General features: G+C 33.6%; 1 protein-coding gene across 1 annotated transcript in view; it reads left to right on the top strand.

Annotated features, from left to right (window-relative positions):
* The window catches only part of LOC110646206 (TMV resistance protein N), a 40,421-nt gene extending 25,348 nt beyond the window's left edge, over nucleotides 1–15,073 (top strand). The window contains exon 2 of the mRNA XM_021799589.2: nucleotides 14,948–15,073. Coding sequence (XP_021655281.2) covers nucleotides 14,948–15,005 — 58 coding nt within the window. The 3' untranslated portion in view covers nucleotides 15,006–15,073. The remainder of the gene's footprint in view (nucleotides 1–14,947) is intronic.
* The last annotated feature ends 9,059 nt before the right edge of the window (nucleotides 15,074–24,132 follow it).

Here is a 24,132-nt window from a genome sequence, read left to right as displayed (position 1 = left end):
GAGCTGCATCATTGGACCATACAGCTGATCACCGGCCAAGATCGCGAACTTCCGCTCTCTGACCTCGGCATTGGTATTTTCTACATCTCAGATCTCAGGACCTTAGCGATCTCACTGACCTCTTCTTTGTGCAGGTATGGCGGGTGGTGAGGGTTCCAGGAAGCGGAAGAAAGAAAGAGAGATTTCCCGGAAAGTAAAAGAGATGAAGCGTTTGGCGCTACTTCAAACACCCGGTCGTGAACCTGGGGAGATACAAGGGGACCCGCCTCAACCTTCGGGACCGCCGATTGCAGAAGCTGTCCGATCTCCTCCTCGACGAGAAGAGCCGCCTCCACCTCCTCCAGTTGCTCCAAGCACAGAAGGGGGTCGTTCTCGACCTCCTGCGAGGCCCCCTTCTCGTGGCGCCCAAGTGCTGATCGCTTCTCTGGAGAACAACCGGACTGTTCGGGAGAACCCCGATTTTGCCAAAGTCTTGGGGTCTTCCATCTGCCTTCGGGAGGATCGGGACAGACTGTCTCCGGACAATCTTGACGACATCCTGACCCGATCTATGAGTTTGAATGTAGAGTGCCTGGTGAACCAGCACGTAGTCCGGGAAAAGGCTCACCGCCTGGGTAAGGAGGTCGAGAAGAAGAGTCAAGAAGTGGCATCCCTCCGATCCCAACTCTCATCCGCTCAAGATTACATATCTCAAATTGAGGGGCGCATGAAGTACTATGAGGATAAGCTGGCCGAACAGACTCATGTTCTGGCTGAAAGGGATCATGCTCTTAGAGAAGTCCAGGCGCTCCGGGCCAACGAAGCTGCTCAGGTCGCTCACCTTGCTGAGGAGCTTAAGGCAAAAGATGAAGAGATGGTGACAGGAATAGCCGGTGCTTATGTGAACGCTCACAAGGATCTCTTGACCGAGCTCCAGAAGCGTTACCCAGAGGAGGACTTCTCTTGGATGGCCGACCTGGCTCCCGGAGGCGAAGAGGAAAGCGAAGAGGAGGCCGAGGGTGAGAGAGAAAATGAGCAAAATGTAGATCAGGCTGGGGGTGATCCCCCAGCCGAATGACTTGTACAAATTTTTGAAATGAAATGAAGTGGAATGCCCTTTTTTGTTCGATGAATGGTTATGATCGGAAAATTTCTAAATTATTAAACACTTGATTGTCTGAGTATGTTGAAATAACTGAAAATGATTATTAACCTAAGTGTGAGAGATTGGAAAACACAATGAGCATGAGATCGGTGAACGGGACTTGGTCAAAATCGGCTTAAACACTTAGGATCGGGGTCATCATTAAATCGGTATGGAACCTTTAATCATTCTTAAACTTTTGAAAGAGAGATCGGCAATAAAACTGGTAAGAAGAGATCTATTGTCAGTTTATTTCGTTTGCCAACAGAGATCAGGAATATACTTGGTAGTGGGAGATTCGACAATGGGTTTGAGAGATCGGTGAGCGATCTAATAGACTGGTAAGGCTTTGACTGATGTGAGGACTTAGCATTGATTCAATTCTTTGTGAGGAGAGATCGGAAATGTGACTGTCTATCAAAGAGGGATCGGAAATGTGATTAGCTGTCAAAAGGAGACTTAGTACTGGGGATCGGTTTCGAAGTTTTATTGATTTTGGGGATCGACCAAAATATGGTGTCGACATGCATTAGTGTCACCTCGACTCTTACAAATACAATGCATGGTATGGACTCGATCTAGACCCAGAAATGCCTAAACCGTGCTCTGATACCACTAAATGTGACACCCCTTACCCGTCTACAGTGTAGCCGAGCAAGATATGCCACACAGTGTACCGGAACACCATAACTTATCCCATTGATACTTATCCGTTCTTAATTTATTTATTATAGTTATTAAGTGAAATTTATGAAATTGATCTCATTTAGCTCATTTATTGAAATTATAAATTAATTTGTGGCTCCGAAAATTTTATAGAAAATCCGGCAGAGTGCCGGCTAAAAATGGAGGAAACAGTTCTTCGGAACCTAAGAAAAACACTTTCAGTAGTCATTCAATTCCACAACTCCTAATTTTCACATCAATTTACAACAATTTCTTAATAATTCCTCCTTTTGTCATTCATTCATTTCACATCATCATCATGCTCAAATCATAAATAAATTCTCATATGGTATTTATAATCACAAAGTTACAAATACTTACATTAATACAAAATTATATTACATTTGTTTCAAATATACATAATAAAATAAGAGTTTAATTACAAAACTTACAAAAAAAAATCACAAAATACAAAATGGGACCTAGTGTCCTACCAATGCACTGTAGTCTGTGAAGTGACATGGACACTATGCAGAACTGTGAACGGCCTTACCCAGTTTGTGGTCTACTAGGCTCTCTGTCCAAATCTTCAGTACCTACGCGTTGCAAAAGCGACGCACTAAGCATAAAGCTTAGTGTTGCCAATAATATAAGAAAATATAATATGCAAATAAAAAAAAAATAATTTCTTAGTTATTGTGTTCATAAGAAATGAATAATTACTAACTTATTATTTAGTCGAGGGCTAATTACATTTTATGATATTAACTTCTTCATGCATTTTGTTAATTGTTTTCTTAATGATTTTGAGCTTCTTTATTTTATTGTAATCATTCTTGATCTTTATCTTGATATTTCATGTCCTTATTTTCATTAATAATCAGTTCAATTACAATTATACTTTTCCATGCCTAAGTAACCTTTACAAATTGATCGGACTGGATAAACGGGCAAACTAGCACTGGGTACCAGGTACCTCGGGTCGTCACACCATCGGTCACAATGTGTCTCCCGGTGTGCAAACAGAATGGCTAATAAGCCACAAAAGCAAGAAGGCATAAAGCCAAGTATAACATCATAATCAGTATAGCCATAGGCTATCATCACAGAATGGAATGGAGCCATACATCATACGCAGTACTGCTATCAGAACCCTGTTGGCATGCCAACCTATCCAAACCAATCACATTAGGCCTACTAGGACATTTAACACTTTTAATTTATGTAATTCTTTGAAATTTAAATTTTATGGCTACTATTCATTTCATTAGTCAACTAACATGTTGAATTTTTCATAGACAATAGGTATATTGGTTATAATATCACCAACATATCACATTTTTCATTCTAAAGTTGTTGGCATTGGTTGCCAATTCTATTTTAAAGCATAGTGTTAGTTATTCACAATTTTCAGATTTCAAGCACTAAATTTACTATTCCATTGGTTATTTGTACAGTAGGAATTTGGTAGAATTGTCTTCATAAAAGTTGTTCCTTATTGTGTCTAGTTACATTTCTTTTTTTGAATCACTCCATTTGGAGTTTTGTAGCTCAAGTTATGGCCTAAACACCATAACTGGCCGGATTGCAAATTTTCCAGATTTTCTGGACAGAACCAAATCTATAGTGTTTTGTATACTGACTGTAGGTCAGTTTTTGAACATGTTATGATCAAAATTTAGGTTTGTTTTCTTCATAAAAGTTATAGGTCTATGTCTCAGCTTTCTGTTGGTAAAATTTCAGGTAAATTGGACTTTCCTATACTGAGTTATGACCAAATGAATGAACACTATTTATTTGGTCATTTTGCCCAGGCAGAATGCAAGTCACCCGGATTAGGGTAATTTTTAGGTCAATTTGGTTTGGTTTTCTGGGCAGGATTTCTTCACCAAAGTTGTGCCATTATGTGTCTAGTTTCATTTCCAATTAGCCTTGCACCAATTGAACCTATACAACTCCATTTATGGCTGCCCAAACCTGCTAGACTCATACTCAGTCCTACAGGTCACCAAGTGCAGCATGCCTAAACTCAACTCCAACATCCTTACTCACTTCAATTCCTACTCACAAACATTCAAATGGTCACTAATTGACCATTACAATGTTAACATACCATTACTTGAGCAACCCTAATATTGTTCAAGTGTCCACATTTTCAAGGTTCATTCATGCATCACACTTGTATTTCGACTTACTCTTACATGTTCAATCACTAATCTCATGCTATGGGTAGCTCATAAACACTTTACTTCAAGTAAATTCATCAAACCCTAACCAACCTTAGGCTGCTGAAATTATAGGGATGCACAAACCTAAGTTTTATTTTGTTTTTCTTACATTTTCTACTTATTTCATGCCAATAAATATGAATTAAATCAAAGGGGTAGGAAATTAGACAATAACCTCTTTTGCTAACTTTTTCAAGTCTCCAAAACTTCCTTCTTCCTTCTTCTTTTTTCTAGCTAGAGGATGTTCAAGTTGCAAAATCAATTGGTAGTGAAGCAAGGTTGTGGTTTCAAGGTGATTTGGTGGGTGGTTTCAAGCTTGCCTTAAGCTTTCATGGAGGAAATGGGTTAGGGAGAGGGTGATGCCTGGTTTGGGTGAGGAAGAGCAGATGGCTTTTTTTTTTTTTTTGCCTCAATTATCCTTTTTAATAGGTTAATTTAAGTGGTGCTTAATTGTGATTGGTTGAATTTTCTTAAATGACATCATGGTGATGTCATAATTGGCATTTTCTTTCATTTTCTTTTCCTTTCTTTTCTACTCATTTTCAATTTAATTTTTAGCAATATTTATTCACATTTTATGTCATAATAATTATTTACTTAACTGGACAAGTCGGCCAAAAATCATCTCTGCAGACAAAATGACCAAAATGCCCTCTGTTTAGCTTAACAGACTAAAATTGTCTGTACCGATTGAAAAAATTTTCCAAGGATTTTCTTGGCATTCTAATGCCATGGAAACCTCAATGACTCTTCTCTGGAGTGCCAAAAATTATTTTATGAATTTTCTCCAGGGTTTAGGGCTCCTAGTTGTGAGAACCGTAACTTCCCACTAGGTTACCCATCGCTAGGGCACCGGCTCATTTAACTTGGTAGTATTTTATTTCTAAAATTTTTCCTAAATTTTTCTTATTAATATTTCAGTTAATTATGATTTCTCACTTTAGTTTAAATATTTTTCTAGTCATTCTAGCTATCCGGACCGACACCGGTCACCGGTACAGTAGAATGTACGGAATTGCTACAGTGAGGGGTTACAGATGTGTACGATGTGTACAATGGAGTTTATCACAAAAAAATAGGCTATCCCGGAAGAAGGTTTTGGTCATTCTTGATGATGTTGATGAGTTGGAGCAATTAGAATTATTAGTTGGAAAAAAGATGAAAACTGGTTTGGAGTTGGAAGTAGAATCATAGTAACGACTAGGGATGAACATTTATTGATCCAACATAAAGTAGATCAAATATATAGGGTTGAAGAGTTAAATCATCATGAAGCCCTTCAACTCTTTTGCTTCAAAGCCTTTAAGAATGACTGTCCACCAGAATACTGCATGGAGCTATCCAACCAATTTGTAAACTATGTAGGTGGCCTCCCATTAGCACTTAATGTTTTGAGTTGCTCCTTGTATGAAAGAATGGAATAGTGCATTGAAGAGGTTAAAGGAAATTCCCAATGAAAAAATTCTAAGTAAACTTAAAATAGGTTTTTATGGACTGCAGGAAGTACAAAAGAAAATATTTCTAGACATCGCATGTTTTTTTAAAGGAAAAACAAAAGATTATGTGATGAGAGTATTGGAAAGTTGTGGATTATACCCAGATATTGGTCTAAGAGAGCTCATCGATAAATCTCTCATAACAATTTTAGAAGATCGAGTGTGGATGCATGATTTGCTTGAAGAAATGGGTCAAGAAATTGTTCATCATGAATGTCGAGAAGAGCCTGGACAATGTAATAGACTATGGCTTCATAAGGATGTCGGTCACATTTGAATGAATGATATGGTAAGTATTACTCAATAATTAAGAATTATATTTGATTTGACAAACTGCTATTATAAATTTTACAAGTCTTTCAGTTATCTTCACCACTAATTGTTGCCTTTAATTTTTAAGGAACGAATCTAATTGAAGGTGTAGTCTTAGATTATATGTTTGATCAAGGAGATAGATACATGAGTTCTAAAGCTTTCTTGGAGATGAAAGCTCTAAGATTGCTCATACTTCGCAATTTAAACCTCTCCAAAGACATTGAATATCTTTCCAATGAATTAAGGTACTTGGGATGGCGTGGGTATCGTTTCAAATCTTTGCCACAAACTTTTCAACCAGATCAACTTGTTGAGCTCCATTTGTCGTATAGCAGAATTGAACAATTATGGAAGGGAGTAAGAGTATGTATAATTAACTCCTTATATCTATTTATTACTCTAGTTTTACGGTTTCTTTCTGATTCCCTTTCTATATCTTTTATAGCCTTTAAAGTTATTGAAGATAATTGATCTTAGTTACTCCCAAAAATTAATCAAAACACCTGAATTTAGAGAGATCCCATACCTTGAAGAGTTAATTCTTGAATGTTGTACAGGATTACTTGAAGTACACCATTCTATTGGACTTCTAGAAAGGCTTGTTTTACTGAACATGAAGAATTGCAAAAGCCTTATAGTTCTTCCAAGTAGCCTGTGTAATTTGAAGTCTCTTAAAGTTTTTATATTGACTAGCTGCTCAATTCTTGAAGAAAATCCCGATAACATAGGGGACATGACATCTGTGCATGTGTTTGAAATAGCAGGAATTGGTTCAACATCATTACCATAGTTCAGCCATGGGATTGTCTTTGCCCTTGGCGGCTAATGCCTAAGAAGCCTACACCTGCCATGTCCTTTGAGTTGCCTTCTTTAAGAGGTTTTTTCATTCTTAGGAGACTTAATCTAAGTCATTGCGGTCTTATCGATGCAATGATTCCTTATGATCTAAGCGAAAATGATTTTGTAAGCATGCCTGAAAGCATTAGTTAACTCTCTGAACTCTTAGCTATTCGTTTTAGCAATTGTAAGAGGATTCAATCATTTCCAAATAATTTTCCTTCGGGTCTCAAATATCTTAGTATGGAGGGTAGCTTTTGCTTGGAAACTTCACTAACTACAAGCATAAGTAGAAATTTTAAACTTGAAAACCTTCACTTCTTTGATTGCAAGAAGCTTCATTCCTTGCGTGATCTTTCATCAACCGTTTTACAACTTAGTGCAGAATGTCTAACTACACCGGAAAGTATTCCAAATCCATTTGAAGCAAGCACTTCAAGAACTTCATCATTCACTCTTGTAAAATGGGTAAGGTTGATTGAGATTCAAGGCCAAAATCACAGGCCACTTGCAAGGCTAATGAGTTACCTGCATTTCTTATTAGTGCACAACTCTCTCTCTCTGGTCAGTCTCTCTCTCTCTCTCTCACACACACACACACACATACACATCTTGGGAGGCCCTAGATTAAAAAAAAAAATCACATTTTTTAGTGAATATATATTCTATCTTACTTTTTTTTTAAGATATTATATATTTTTGTGTCATATGATATTGTATCATGTATTTGTTCCTTTTTTAAGTTATCTTTGTGGCCCATAGCAAATTTCATTATGTGCATTCTGACTTCTTACCAAAGAACTTTAGAATTTGTGCATTCCAGGACCAACTCAACTACTAAATAACTATCCAATTACACATGCATCCACCAAAAAAGTTTTATTTTTCCCTTAGAATATTGCTGCAGAGCTACACATGTTAATTGTTAAGTAATAATTTTGGCTCAGGGACTCTTTAGTGCAAACACCCTTGTATCATTGTGTTTAGCCTCAAGTGAAGTTCCTGTGTGGTTCAACAATCAAGGCTCAGGGTCTTCATTAGAATTACAATTACCTCCTTATCGGTTGAATTACGGATGGGGAGGATTCTGTTTATCTACAATTTTTAGATTCCATCATGATCAGCCTCCTTCAGTGGATACTCGTACTATTGTCTGTGACTTGCACGCATACAATTTACCATCGGAACAAAGTTTGTTTCTAGGTCGCTCTACGATGGAAATCGTTCAAGATTTATGCATCACTTCTGATCAACTTTGGGTTAGCTTTGTGCCTCCTAGCTCCATAACTTTTCTAGATCAGTTGAAAGGATGTAATCAACTTAAGGCATCATTTTTTTCTGACCAGTTAAAGGTGAAGAATTGTGGACTTCGTCTAATATATCATGAGGATGAAGATGTAAGAGAATTAATGTTGTGCGATAATCCTTTTGAGGATTTGGTGTAAAATAAATCTTAATAGATCATAACAATCATAAACATAATGTGAATCATAAATATAAGATTCAACTATCACCCTAATAATGGATCTTGAACAAATAAATTCTCACAGATCTAGAAAGCGTACCTGATATAGAGTTTAATTGAATCATGCTAATAATTGTGAGAGACCCTTTAATTTAATAAATTGATTTCTCACTCTTAACCCTTTTTGATTCACACACAATACTTTAGCGATGAAAGACTTTCTTGAGATGACCCTATTATCTCTGACTTTACGAAAGATAATGTGTGTGACCTTATGGGTAGAAAGAGAACCAGCTTATATATATATATATATATATGTATATATCCAAGATTTAATCTGGTATGTCCATTAAGTATCCTTATACAATTAGAATTAGGATTTACTTCAATTAAAGCAATCCTTATACAATTAGGATTTTTATTAATTAAAGTAAATGTCAATTAATATTGGGCCACATTAAAGGAATTGATTTTGGCCTATATAGTAATATTAATTACCGAACAAAATCTTATATTCTCCCACTTGGCACAATAATTAAGTGATATAAACTTTAATAACATAAACATTAGGCGGGCATAGAATAAACAAATCCTTTCCAAAATGTACTTCATAATTACTTTCCTATAATAAATTACTAAGTATGAGTTATGACGGTTGTACATTGTTTAATCACAAACTTCCTTCCATATACCACAACACTAGCAACTTATCATAGTAGGTACATAATGGATATATATTTATCACATCATGGTCCACAATAATGTCTCAAAAGACTTTTCCTATTATCATTCACTTAAAATATTATGTGTACACAATCATGAGAAATAGGAAATGCTTTACTGTATATTAGAAACACATCAATGAGCTCAGAGTGTCAAAACTAATACATTATATATTAATACAACCAAGACCCATTATAAGAAAATATTCTTTAAATGTCTTAGGTTGTGAACCCTTAATTAATGGATCTACTATCATGAGATCAATACTATTATGCTCAATAGATACTCTTCATTTTTGAACTTTCTCCTTAATGATAAAATACTTTAATTTCATATGCTTGGTACCTTTGGCATATTTATCGTTTATGAAGAAAATACTATTACAGAATTATCACAATGAATTCTCAGTGGCTTGCTAATGGTGTCGACTACCTCAAGTCCTGAGATAAAATTCTGCATCTATAATACATGAATTATAACTTGAAAACATGCCATAAATTTTGCTTTCATAAAGGATGAAACAATAACAAACTTTTTTTTTTTGGCATTTTTCCATAATATTGTTCCTTCAGCTAATAAGAACAAGTAGCCAAAATAAACTTTTGTTGTCAATACATCTAGCAAAATCTGAATCTGAATATCCAACTACTTCTAAATGATTAGATATCCTTTAAGTGAGCATGAAATCTTTAGTTCATTACAGGTACCATAAAACTTTATTTGCAGCTTTCTAGTGATCAATTCCAGGATAAATAATTATATAGGTTTAAGCACACATCAAATTACCCACAACTGAAGCATAAGAAATTGATTCCATTTCTTTATGTTCCACATCATTCTTTGGACATTGATTGAGACTAAATTTATCCCCTTTTTGTATGAGAATAATTTCTATTGAACATTTATGCATATTAAATCTCTCTAGAATTCTATTAATATAGGTTTTCTGAGACAATCCTAATAGTCCTTGTGATCTATTACGGAATATTTTTATTCCAATCATAAAGGATGCCTCTCAAATATCTTTCATTTCAAAATTCATTAAGAGAAAATCTTTGGTCTCACTTAATATGCCCATATCTTTTGCAGCAAACAAGATATCATCAACATACAGAATTAAGAAAATAAATGTACTCCCACTGATCTTAAGATATATACATTAATCCGTGACTTTTTCTTTAAATCAAAAGACTATAGTATCATTGAACTTAATATACCACTGGTGGAAAGATTACTTAAGTCTGTATATTGATTTCTTAAGTTTACACACCATATAGCCTTTTAAAACCTTTAGGTTAGTCTATATAAACTTCCTCTTTAAGTTCTATATTTAGAAAGGTTGTTTTCACATCAATTTGGCGTAACTCTAAATCATAATGAGGCACTAATGCCATGATAATACTTAATAAGTCTTTCTTTAAGACTGGTGAAAATGTTTCTTTATAGTCAACACCATCTTTCTAAGTATAACCCTTGGCAACAAGTCTTGCTTTATATCGTTTAATTTTGCCATTTGAGTCGTGCTTGGTCTTAAAGACCCATTTACACCTAACTCATTTAGATCCTTTCAGCAATTTGATGAGATCCCATACTTTATTTTGTTCTATAGATTTTAACTCATCTTTCATGGCATCTAACCATTTATTAGACTCATTATTTTCTATAGCTTGTGAAAAGGAAACTGGATCTTTATTAATTCCTATGTCAAAATCTGACTTTTGCAAGTAAACCACGTAATCATCAGCAATTGCTGATCTCCTTTCTCTTTGAGATCTTCTTAATGGCATTTCTTGTGGTTCACCTTCATTAGCTTTTTGTGGGTTAGCTTCTTCAGGATGTGTTTCATCATTATGTTGTGTAGCATTGTTAGGTACTTCAACAGCTGCTGGAACAACATGTGGAGTAGGAGTGAATATTGGAATATTAATAGACACATGAAAATCAACTTTATTTTCTTGTATATCCACATCTTGTCTCTCAACACTCCCACTAACTTCACCATTCTCAAGGAATCTTGCATTACTAGTTTTCACAATTCTTGGACTATAGTTTGGAATATAAAAACTATATCCTTTAGATTTATCTAGATAACCAATAAAGTATCCACTTATCATTCGAGAATCTAATTTCTTTCCATGTGGATTATAAATTATTGCTTCCACTCAGCAACCCCAAACATGTAGGTGCCTTAAACTAGGTTTCTTTTCAGTCCACAATTCATAAGGTGTTTTGGAGACTGCCTTACTAGAAAATTTATTTAACAAGTATATAGTGTTTTTAAGTGCATACATCTATAAAGATATAGGTAAAGAAGAGTTACTCATCATACTCCTAACCATATCCATTAAAGTCTGATTTCGCCTTTCCGCCACTTTATTTTATTGAGGAGTACTTGGCATAGTATATTATGCACATATACCAAAACTTTCTAAGAACTTTACAATGGACAAGGACATTGTCCTATTTCAGTGTGTTTCCCATAGTATTTACCACCTCTATTTGACCTTACTATTTTCACTTTTCTATCTAATTGCCTCTCAACTTCATTTATGTACACTTCAAGTGTATTTATTGATTGAGATTTTTCATTAAACAAATAAATACATTCATAATGTGAAAAATCATCAATAAAGGTGATAAAATACTTTTCTCCACCAAAAGATGGAGTATCAAAAGGCCCACATATATCGGTGTGCGTAATTTCAAGAAGCTTATCGCTTCTTGTGGCTTCTTTCTTATTATATTTGGTTTGCTTTCTCTTAATGCAATCTACACACATTAAGATCAATAATATCTAAACTTAGTAGAATCTCATTCATTGTTGACCTTTCTAATCTTTCTTTAGATATGTGACCCAAACACTTATGCCACAAGAAAACAAAATTCTCATTCAGTCTACTGTGCTTAATTCCAATATTGCTATAAGTGACAGGCAAGGATTCAACAAAATTATCATTAAGTTTCAGTATATATAGATCATCAGTAAGAATTCCAAAAACAATAATGGAATTATAATTATTATTAAATAAACTGAAACATCCATGCCCCAACTTAACATTGAACCCAAATTCATCAAGTTTTGAAATAAAATGACATTCCTAAAAATTGAAAGCACATAGAATGTTTTTAATAGGTCTAATTGATAGCCATTATCTTAGACCAAATGGTAAGTCTCTATGCTTTCAATTGAAGCCTTCATCTAATTTCCCATAGATAGGAAGTCTTAGTTGGATTTTTGGTTTGGACTATAAGGAATCCTTTCATCACATTGGACACATAAATAGTAGCAATAAAATCAAGCCACTGAGTAATATTAGGAACTTTAAATAAGTTTGATTTGAAACATACATAAGTATAATGATTACTTTTCTTTTCAAATAAAGCTTTATTTTTCAGGTAATCTTTCTAATAGCGTCCTACTCTCGTACAAAAGTGACACTTATCTATCATTTGTTTATTTTACTCGACTTGAGTAACTTTTGAAGATCCTTTCTATTTCTTCTTAAACTTGTAGGCTTTAACTTTAAATACTTTATTAGTTTCTTGACCCATAATGTTGACAGAATGAGTCCCTTAATTTTTCAGTCTTATTTCCTTTTAAACTAGCTTATTGACCAATTCATTACCATTCCACTTATCCTCAATAGTGTTATAGTTAATTTGAAATGGCCCATATTCAAGAGGTAATGAGGTCATAATGAACTATACTAAGAAGGAATCATCAACTGTCATCCTTAAAGTTTCTAGTTTTAGTGCAATATCACTCTTTTCAATAATGTGCTCTTGCATACTCTTTGATCCACCATACTTTGTGGTCATGTGTTATGCCATTACAGTACCAGTGAGTGACTTAGCTTCAGAATAGAACATATCTTTCATAAGTTTAAGGTATTCTTTTACATTTTCAGTTTGTGAAATTATAGTCTTAGTGTCATTGGCAATAGTCATTCGCAAAAACATAAGGCTCAATTTGTTTACCAATTTCAATTGCTTATGGTATAACTTTTCTTCCTCACTGCTTGAATCCATAATACTGGCAAGTTGGCCTTCCAATAATGTGAAGTCAAGGTCCAAGACACCTAAATGGAACTTAACTTGTTCACATCATTCAAAGAAGTTTAACCCATTAAAACAATAACAGACTAAGCTTGCGAATGAAGACAAAAAGCTGCAATATTATATTTATATGCTCAAAATAGATTCAGATAACTTTAACAATTAGAGTATACTATAGTTCTCCTTTGGGTATATATTATAATATACTATCCAAAATTAAATGCCTTTAAACTTGATTGGATAATAATTAACTTACATCAAATATACATGTTGTCTTTGGACATCCAATATATATTTGATAAATTATTATTGTCCTCATAATTCTCACTGCCATAGAATAATTGATTTACCTTTGGGTAAAACCCTTAAGTTCTAATGACTAGTGGGCATCAATTAATCCATTTTTCATCATAGCCATTTATTAGTATAGATAATTGATAATTTTTTTATGCATGTAAACATTATTCATAGTTTAGCCACTTTGGTGATTAACAAACTATTAATTTTATTTTATTTTAGTTCGGCCACTTTTGTGACTAACAAACTAAAATTAATATCATAAGGAATGCACAAAAATTATGTATCTTAATAAACTTAATATTTATTCATTCATTAGGTTTAATTACAAATCTTAATTATATTGGGTAGAAAACATAATTTTTTTTTATTTCTCTTAATTTCTTTCTTTTGATAAAACATGATCTCAAACTTAAATCTCTTTATAACATGATTTTTCATCGTGTTAATAATCCTCATGCCCAAAACTTAATTGAGTCAAATTTTAATAATATTATTTTAATTATTTTAATCATTAACATTAATCATAAAACTTTCATGATTTACACTTTAATTCTGCCCATATCTAATAACAAGTAAGATCTTTAATATTATGTTCATTATCATAAATTTAATAGAGAAATTTAATTGTTCAAAACCTAGGGCTCTAATACCACATGTAAAATAAATCTTAATAGATCATAACAATCATAAACATAATGTGAATCATAAATATAAGATTCAACTATCACCATAATAATGGATCTTGAACAAATAAATTCTCACAGATCCAAAAAGTTTACCTGATGCAAAGTTTAATTGAATCATGCTAATAATTGAGAGAGACCCTTTAATTTAATAAACTGATTTTTCCCTCTTAACCCTTCTTGATTCACACACAAGACTTTAGCAATGGAAGACTTTTTTGAGCTAACCCTATTATCTCTGACTTTATGAAAGATAATGTGTGTGACCTTATGGGTAGAAAGAGGATCAGCTTATGTATATATATCCAAGACTTAATCTGGTACATCCATCAAGTATCCTTATACAATTAGAATTAAGATTTACTTCAATTAAAGTAATCCTTGTACAATTAAGATTTTTCTTAATTAAAGTAAATATCAATTAATATTAGGCCACATTAAAGAAATTGATTTTGGCCCATACAGTAATATTAATTACCGGACAAAATCTTGCATTTGAGTCTCCCAGGAATAACTATTGCAGAGGTACTTTTAAATGGCCTTTTTCTCTCTTGTTTTTTTAAAAATAGCTAAGGTATGAATTCATCATTCTTTATACATTTTAATTTATAGATATTGTCATTTATTTACCGTTGTTGACAAATATAGGTAATTATATTCTTTATAATTCTTTCCTTTGGTCACATTTCATTACATCGTATGTTTGGTTATTGAGATTTCATAGCAAAATTTGACAAGAGATAAAAATAGAAAAATTGAGTCAGTAAAATACACTATAATTGTTTTTCTTTATGGTTATTCAATTAAAAAAATGATTGTGTACACACATTACTCGCATGTTAAATTATTGATTCCTTTTTTTTTCAATTTTCTTTTGAGAAATTGCTTTTACATGAAAGATTAAAATTATGTTTCGGTTAAAAATTCATTGTATTTATTTTTTAATAGATTTCTTTTTCCTTTAGTCACTCTTATTGCTCAGTTGACACTTAATTTATTGTTTATTATTTGTATCATAGGTTTAACTTTTTTTATTTTTTTAAATTTGATTGTAGGTTTAAATTTGCTGAATTGCAAGGGAAACTATCATGGGCCTCGATTAAGAGATGTTAATTAGGAAAATCAATGTTATGCTCCTTTTATTATTATTAGTTTTGCCAGTTTTGTCTTTAACGTGCATCGCATATTATTGTACTTGTTATATAGACTTGTAAATTAATTTTTTAGTAAAAGTCTTTAAAATTTGGCAAAATCTATAACTTAGTTCTCATATTTTTAAAGCTAAACATTTTTGTCCCTAAAATTTGGCAAAACCTACAATTCAGTCTCTTTGTGTAATTTTCCATCTAATTGACCATTAATTATAGTATAAATGACCAAAACTGTAACACCCTAGGCAAATCCCACATCGACAAAACACGGGAGAGATGCTGGGTTTATAAGTTGGTGGTTCGTAACCCCTAGTGACGCGCCAGAGCGGATAATATCACTAGTGGGCCGGGCCATTACATTTGTGGTATCAGAGCTGCTCCGCGTGAAACCTTGAGCGATGGTGGAGCAAACCTCAGCGAGGACGCTGAGTCCCATAAGGGGGGTGGATTGTAACACCCTAGGCAAATCCCACATCAGCAAAACACGGGAGAGATGCTGGGTTTATAAGTTGGTGGTTCATAACCCCTAGTGACGCGTTTGCCAAATGTAATGGCCCGGCCCACTAGTGATATTGTCCGCTCTGGGCCGAAGCCCTCACGGTTTTAAAACGCGTTACTAGGGGTTACGAACCACCAACTTATAAACCCAGCATCTCTCCCGTGTTTTGCCGATGTGGGATTTGCCTAGGGTGTTACAATCCACCCCCCTTATGGGACTCAGCGTCCTCGCTGAGGTTTGCCCCACCATCGGCCCCGCCCACTAGTGATATTGTCCACTCTGGGCTGAAACCCTCACGGTTTTAAAATGCGTCACTAGGGGTTACGAACCACCAACTTATAAACCCAGCATCTCTCCCGTGTTTTGCCGATATGGGATTTGCCTAGGGTGTTACAATCCACCCCCCTTATGGGACTCAGCGTCCTCGCTGAGGTTTGCCCCACCATCGCTCAAGGTTGCACGCGGAGCGGCTCTGATACCACAAATGTAATGGCCCGGCCCACTAGTGATATTGTCCGCTCTGGGCCGAAGCCCTCACGGTTTTAAAACGCGTCACTAGGGGTTACGAACCACCAACTTATAAACCCAGCATCTCTCCCGTGTTTTGCCGATGTGGGATTTGCCTAGGGTGTTACAAAAACTCTTTAATCTATATTTTCTAACTAAAATGATTAAGTCCCTAAGGTTTTGTATTATAATCTTTTAATTTAAATTTTATGAATAAAATAGTCTCTTCATTTAGACTATTTTCGTTTGTAATACAAAACCTCAATGACTAAATTGTTTAAGTTAGAAAACATAGAGTGAAAGATATTTTAGTTATTTTCGCTATAATTAATAGCAAATTGGATGAAAAATTAAACGGAATGACTAAATTGTAAGTTTTGCAAAACTTTAGGAACTAATTTGATTTGTTTTGAAAATAAAGGAACTAAATTACAGGTTTTCTCAAATCTCAGAATAAAGTATTATTACCCTTAATTTTTTGTATATAATTTTCTATTAACTTTTATATATGATATAATATTACTATAGGATTATAAATATTATATTTAATTATTTAAATTAAAATATTAATTTTAATTTGTTTTAATTAATTATATAAGTAAAATATTATTAATTTAAGAATTACTATTACTTTTTATATCATTTCTGTATTGTTTTATTAACATTTAATATTAACTGAATTTAAACTTAAATGTAATTTTAAAAAAGAGTAAACTATAATTTAGTCTCTGAAATTTGACAAAACCTACAATTTAGTTCCTTTATTTTCAATACCAAGCAATTTGGTCCCCAAAATTTGATAAAACTTACAACTTAATCCCTGCTATTAGAAATTTAGTTAATTATTGTTGATTCTAGAATAAAGACCAAAATGCCCTTAACTCTATTTCAATATGAAAAAAATTTAGTTCCTAAGATTTTATTTTATTGGCAATTTAGTTTCTAAAATTTAGTTAACCTATAAATTAGTCCCAGTAGTTTTAAAATCATGCAATTTAGTCCTTGACATTTTAATAAACCTACAATTTAATCCTTATCGTTAGAATTACAATTAATTCCCCACTGAATTTAACAAAAATACCAAAATGCTTTTAACTCTATTTTAGTATGAAAATAATTTAGCTCTTTAAGTTTTATTTTAATAACAATTTGCATCCATATTCATATGTTTTTTTTTATATATAACAATATAATATAATATATGAAAATATCATAAATTGATATATACACACACACACACATATAATTATTTTTATATTATTAAAATAATAATGACATAAGGCTTATTTATAAATAGTTATAATATTTAAAGATCAATTTGTAACATATATGGATATTTTGTGATTAACCAAAATTTTTAAGGGCCTTAAAATAATTAATCTATATTTTATTAATTTAAATTTAAATTTTTTTTTAATTTAATAGACTCAATTTCAAAAATGCAATGACTAAATTGTTAATAAAACAAAATATCAAGGACTAAATTATTAAGAAAATAAAACTTTAAAGACTAAATTATTTTTAGATTTAAAATAAAGAAAAGGGCATTTTAGTTATTTTTGCTAAAATTAACAGTAACTTAACAAAATTCTAATGGTAGGGACTAAGTTGTAGGTTTTATCAAATCTTAGGAACTAAATTGCTCAATTTTGAAAATACAAGGACTAAGTTGTGGATTTCATCAAAACTCATGGACTAAATTGTAGTTTACCCAGAAAAAATATGATAATAAGTTTTAAATGGTGAAGATGTTTAAAAATTAAAATAAATTAATAATAAATACAGGTTAACTAACTGAATTAAATTTGTTCAAAGTCAGTTTTTTTTTTCATAATTTAAAATAATATTAACTTGCATAATGAGGTTGCATAAGTAGATTAATGTTGTGAAAGAATATTATTTATAAAATTAAAAAAAAATAATTTTTAAAATGTATTTTATAGTTTAATGCACTATTATTATAAAATTTTCATTTTCACCATATTAATGTCTTGAAATTTATATTGCCGTATTGTTTAATACAGAAAATTTCAAAATCTATTTAATATATTATAATGGGTTAAAGGCATTTATAGCGAAGTCAATGTCTACTTCATACATTTATTATTATTATTATTATTATTATTATTATTATTATTATTATTATTATTATTATTATTATTATTATTATTATCTTTTGGGCGTTTGTTTTTCAACTCCCAACTTTATTTTCATACTTTTAATAATATAATAATAACAAATTGTTAGGTCTTCTAATTGCCATAAAAAAAAAGTGAATAAGAATGAATATTTGACTATAAAGTTAGAATTGAATAATCAATGACACCTATAACAAATATTTATAATTGTATACATGATCATAGTAATGCATAGGAATTCATCTATAGTCATCCATAACATGAAAGTAAATATTATTATAACTGTATCTAACTTATAGAGATAGATCACGAACGGAGTTTCCTCTAAAATATTGCTAATATAATTTTGGATAATCAAATGGCTGGTTGCTACAATGGTTCTCATCCTTAATTCTTTAGCAAGAGAAATTTACTCCTTCTAATTGGTATGTGTGGGTAAGATGCCATTGTATTCCTTTATTAGTGGTGTCCTGACTTCTTTATTTGACTAAGTTATATTGTTGAAGAATTCATATCCAATGATGACTGTACTTCCAAGAAAACATGTCTGGATGCTGGACGAATTCTAATTTCTATATCTTCACTTGATTTTGTACACAAAAAGGTTGCTGAGGACGTGGGAGAAGCCAAATTTCACATAACTCTAATTAAAGATTGTTGTGAAGTGATGCCTACCCCTGTGACATGCAAGCCACCTATAACTCCTTTTAAATTAAAAAAAAAAAATCAAAATAAGTAATTATGATTAAATCCATTTTTATATGTAATGATCGTTATGTTACTTTAAGCATAATTAATTCCATTAAGTAATTGTCATTTTATTACATAAAAATTTTTCATGTTACTAAACAACATAATCAAATATACAATATAAATATAATTATATTACAACTTTAATTACTTATTATCCAACATAACCTTAGTGCTTGTGAGGATACGCTGCACGACCATGGAACAGAGTAGGGACAGCTAAGCGGCAATTGGCTTGGGGGGATGCTATGCTTATCTGTAACAGTGATAGCAATTATTTGGACTTGTTCCCAATATTGGCCCATTAAATTTAGACAATTTTGAAAGGAGACAAGAGCCTAGTGTTTTACTTCCAACTGTAGAGGTGGTCGAGGGAACACAAGTAGCTGTAGTGGGAGCCCATTACAAAAGTCCACTAGAAAATGAAAAAGATAATCAGCTAGCATTCGTGAATCTGGACAATATGAGCCTCAATCTTTTAGGCCCACTCTCCAACAATTAAAAGAAAGTTGAAGCATTTAGACTGTTAAAGAATCGCATAAGGTACAAGCTCTAGTCTGACTGGGAGAAATTTGCCTCTGATAAGCATATTGATCGCTCGACGGTATTCAGTAACTAGAGGTAGTAATTTGGTAGGATAATAATCCAATTGCGATGGGCTTCCATTCTGCTGCATTGGAGGAGGTGAGACAAATGATTCTTTTAGGTTATGGTCTGTTGCTTCTGTTATCCATCTCATGCTCTGCTGCTGCCCATTTTGATCTTTGCTATAAATCTTGGGCAATGTCTTGACATTGGTTTATTTGGTTAGATGAATTTTCTCTTGATAATAGATTTATTCTTCAATTTTCTGTCAACCTTTTAGGTCCTTAGGCAACAAGTAAGTTCCCTTCTCACTGTTATCAGTAGCTTATGTTGTTTGGTTTGCAGGCTGTATTAGGTAGGCCTTGGTTTTGTGTCTTTTCTCTACTCTTTTTCTCTTCAGCATACCTTCTCCTAGGTTAGGTGCCAAGGTTTAGTTGGAAATTGGTATGCTAGGTTCCTTTTTGAACTCATACTTTTAATAAAATTTATTACTTACCAAAACAAAAAATAATGACGCTCAAACAAAACATCAGGATTAAAAAGAATATGTCTACAACCTAATAATCAGGCAACCTAAAACATACACATATAAGATAGTCCCAAAAAGGATCTCAAATTTCAAATGAAGCATGTTGGCCAAACCTCCATTGGACCTGAAAGCTATTAAAGACAAAGGGCTACTAGTACAGGAAACACCAAAAGCTCTGAAATATTAAAATAACTGGGTGATTATAAACTCAGTGAATAATACCATGGTAGAAATCACTTACCCAACATCCATTGTGAAATTAAACATCAAAACTTCAGAAATTAAGGAACTTTTGGGCTGCCATCATGTTCTTGAAACAACACTAAGATGGATTTTTGTTAATCCTCCTTTAATACCTGATGAAATCAAAGTGTAAAGGACATTTCTTGATTTACAGATGTTAGAAAGAAGCTGCTAGGGGTTGGTTTTTACTTCATGAAGACTGGAAATGGCTAAAGGGCAACAGCGGCAAGAGGGAACATTAGTGGTAGTTTTTATTCTTCCTTTCTAAAAGCAGGGTGTGACAAAATATAAGACTTCACTCTCATTTTATAATTTTTTATATTTATTTTAGTTTATCCTTTGATTATTAAGGAGTATAATATGAAAAATTAAAGGATGTATCTGATTGAAATATTTCCATGTAAGAGCATCTGAAACAATGACACAATACCCCATTTTTAATCTCATGCTCTGAGTGCCATCTCATTTCCTTAACCATTTTGTTCAATGCATATAATCTTTGCAACCTTGGAGTGAGTGAAAGGTAATACAACTTCTTATATGGGACATTTGTTTTGTGTAGCAGATCTTCTTCTGTCCCTTGTGTACCAAAGATGGTAATAAAATTTGCAACTTGTTAATTCGTTGTATTCACCCTAATATGCCATACATGCAATTTGTTATTTTTGTGGCTTGAAATTTTGGATATGTTTTTTTATGGACCCGAATTGTAACCGAACCCGATTGGGATAAAAAATGAGATCTATGGTGGTAGCGAGGGCACGAACCAGTATAAATATTGTAATATTCTACCCTTTGCAGTAGAGTTGTGAGATATTCAGGAAACACACTGGGGTTAGGGTTTGAGAGTTCTGATTGATTGTATCTTGCTCTTTTCATCATAAGTGAAACTTTTTCTCTTATCTTGCTCGTGAACGTAGACCTTACGGTTGAACCATGTTAAATCCTGTGTTATTCTCTTCTCTTTTTAATACTGTGTGATAGTGTGATTTGTTTGTGTGCCTTAGAATTGCGTGCTTGTTATAACAAACTGGTATCAGAGCTTTGTGCGCAAAACTTAGGGTTTACAGATGGCGTCGTCTTCAATGAAGTATGAGATAGAGAAGTTTGATGGTGGATCGAGTTTCAGTCTGTGGAAGATTAAAATTAAATCTTCCTTGATCCTATAAGGTCTATGGAAGGCAATCGAGGATAACTTTCCAGAAGGTATGAAAGAGGTGGAGAAGGCTTATCTAAAGGAGAGAGCTTTGAGTGCGATTTTCATGAGCGTAACTGATAATGTCCTACACGAGATTGCTAGTGAAAGCTCAGAATCTGTAGCATGGAAGAAATTAGAGGAGTTGTACTCTGCCAAATCGCTGACCAACCGGCTGTATCTGAAGAAAAGGCTTTACAATCTGAGAATGAGTGAAGGTGCGCCCATTAAAGAACATATGGATGAATTCAATTCAATCATTATGGGCCTAAAGAATATTGATATTGAGATTGATAGTGAGGATCAGGCCCTTATTGTGTTATGTTCTTTGCCACCCTCCTATGAAACTTTTGTTGATACTCTGTTGTATGGGAAAGATAGTATTTCAAAAGATGATGTTAGTAATTCTCTAAAATTGAAGGAGTTGAAAAAGAAATTTCTAGATAATAGAGAAAGATTTGAGGTGGAAGGTTTGGTGAGCAGGGGAAAAACACATTCAAGGGAGGGTTCTTCCAGCAGGAAGAAATCTAAGGCCAGATCTAAGTCAAGAATGAAAAAGGCTAACTTTTTTGAGTGCGAGGAGCAAGGTCATTACAGGAGAGACTATCCCAAGTTGAAAAATAAAAAGGGAAAGCAACCAGAAAGTTCTACGAATGTGGTTGATAGTTTCATTGATTCTAACGGTAATGATAGTGCTGGAGAAATTTTATCTGTGAGTTCAAATCATGGAAAAAATTCCTGAATTCTTAATACTGGTGCTACTTATAACATGTGTCCACACAAAAATTGGTTTGTCATTACAAATAGATGAGTGGCAAAGTGTTTCTGGGTAATTATCGTGCATTATCTGTTGAAGGAATTGGAAACATCAGATTGAGGATGTTTGATGGCATTGTCAGTACTATAGAGTGTTGGCATGTTCCAAGACTAAAGAGGAACCTGATTTCTCTTGGGACACTTGACTCTCATGGATTCAGATACCATGCAGAGAATGGAGTTCTCAAAGTGTGTAAGGGATTTATGGTACTCATAAAGAGCAATTTGGTTTCAGGATTGTATTTTCTTTAGGGCAGTACAATTTCAAGGGAAGCTGCAGTAGCATCCGGAAGCAATAATCAGAATCAGACTCAATTGTGGCATATACGCCTTGGTCATATGAGTGAAAGAGGATTATCTGTGTTAAGCAAGCGGGATTTATTGGACAGGCAGAAAACAGAATCTATGGACTTTTGTGAACACTGTGTGTTTGGTAAACAGACCAGGGTGAAGCTCGATAAAAAGGTAGTGTGCAAGACCAGAGGAACAATGGATTATATCCACTCAGATCTATAGGGTCCTAACAGAATCCCTTACAAGAGCAGTGCCAGATACTTCATGACTTTGATTGATGATTACTCTCGGATGGTGTGGGTGTATTTTCTGAAAATAAAAGATGAGGCATTTTCAACATTTGTAAAGTGGAAGACGATGATTGAGAAGCAGACAGAAAAGAAGGTCAATCATCTTAGAACTGATAACGGGTTGGAGTTTTGCTATCGTGAGTTCGATGCATTCTGCAGCAATGAAGGTATAGTGAGCCATCGCACTTATACAAGGACACCACAATACAATGGTATTGCAAAACGCATGAACAGAATGCTTTGTGACAAAGCACGAAGCATGCTCTCACATTCAAGATTCGAAAAGGATTTCTGGGCTGAAGCAATTAATACAGCCTGTTTCTTGGTTAATAGGTCTCCATCTACAGTTATTGAGTGCAAAACTCCTTTTGAGATCTAGTCCGATTCACCTGCTGATTACTCTCAATTGAGAGTATTTGGTTGCCCTGCTTATGCTCATGTGAGAGATGGTAAGCTCGAGTCGAGGGCAAGAAAATGTATATTTCTAGGGTATGCATCTGGAGTGAAAGGCTACAGGTTGTGGTGCAATGATCCAAAGTCTCCAGGATTAATTATCAGTAGGGATGTGACATTTAATGAGTCTACTTCATTGGATAGTCAGAGGGAGAAGTCAATAGTAGAATTAGATCACGGTGTTAGAGAACAGATGGAGCTTGATATTGATACTTCAGCAGTTCAGTCTAGTCATTCAGAGGATGAGGTGCAAGATCCTGATCAACAAGAGGATGCACCTGAGCAAAAGCAACAAGAACCATATAGCATTGCAATTGGTAGAAAGAGAAGACAAATTACACCACCGCAGAGATATGCATATGCAGATCTAGTTGCGTTTGCCTTGTTAGTTGCTAAAACAGTTGATGTGCATGAACCCAGCAATTATAGAGAAGTTATTTCTTGTTCAGATGTAGATCAATGGGTCGGTGCTATGAGTGAAGAAATTGAATCTCTTCACAAGAATCAGACTTGGGAGCTTATAACATTGCCTAAGGGACAAAAAGTAGTAGGTTGCAAATGAGTGTTCAAGAAAAAGGAAGGCACTCTAGGGGTTGAAGCACCTCGATATAAGGCACGATTGATAGCAAAAGGCTTTACTCAGAAGGAGGGGATTGACTTTAATGAAGTTTTTTCTCTTGTTGTGAAGCACAGTTTTATCAGAGTCTTACTTGCTATGGTTGCTCTTCATGATTTAGAGCTTGAGCAACTAGATGTGAAGACAGCATTTTTGCATGGTGAGTTGGAGGAG

Source organism: Hevea brasiliensis, chromosome 12, assembly GCF_030052815.1.
Source record: "Hevea brasiliensis isolate MT/VB/25A 57/8 chromosome 12, ASM3005281v1, whole genome shotgun sequence".
Classification (NCBI taxonomy): Eukaryota; Viridiplantae; Streptophyta; class Magnoliopsida; order Malpighiales; family Euphorbiaceae; genus Hevea; species Hevea brasiliensis.
Note: the sequence above shows the minus strand (reverse complement) of the source record. Positions and strands in the feature narration are given on the sequence as shown.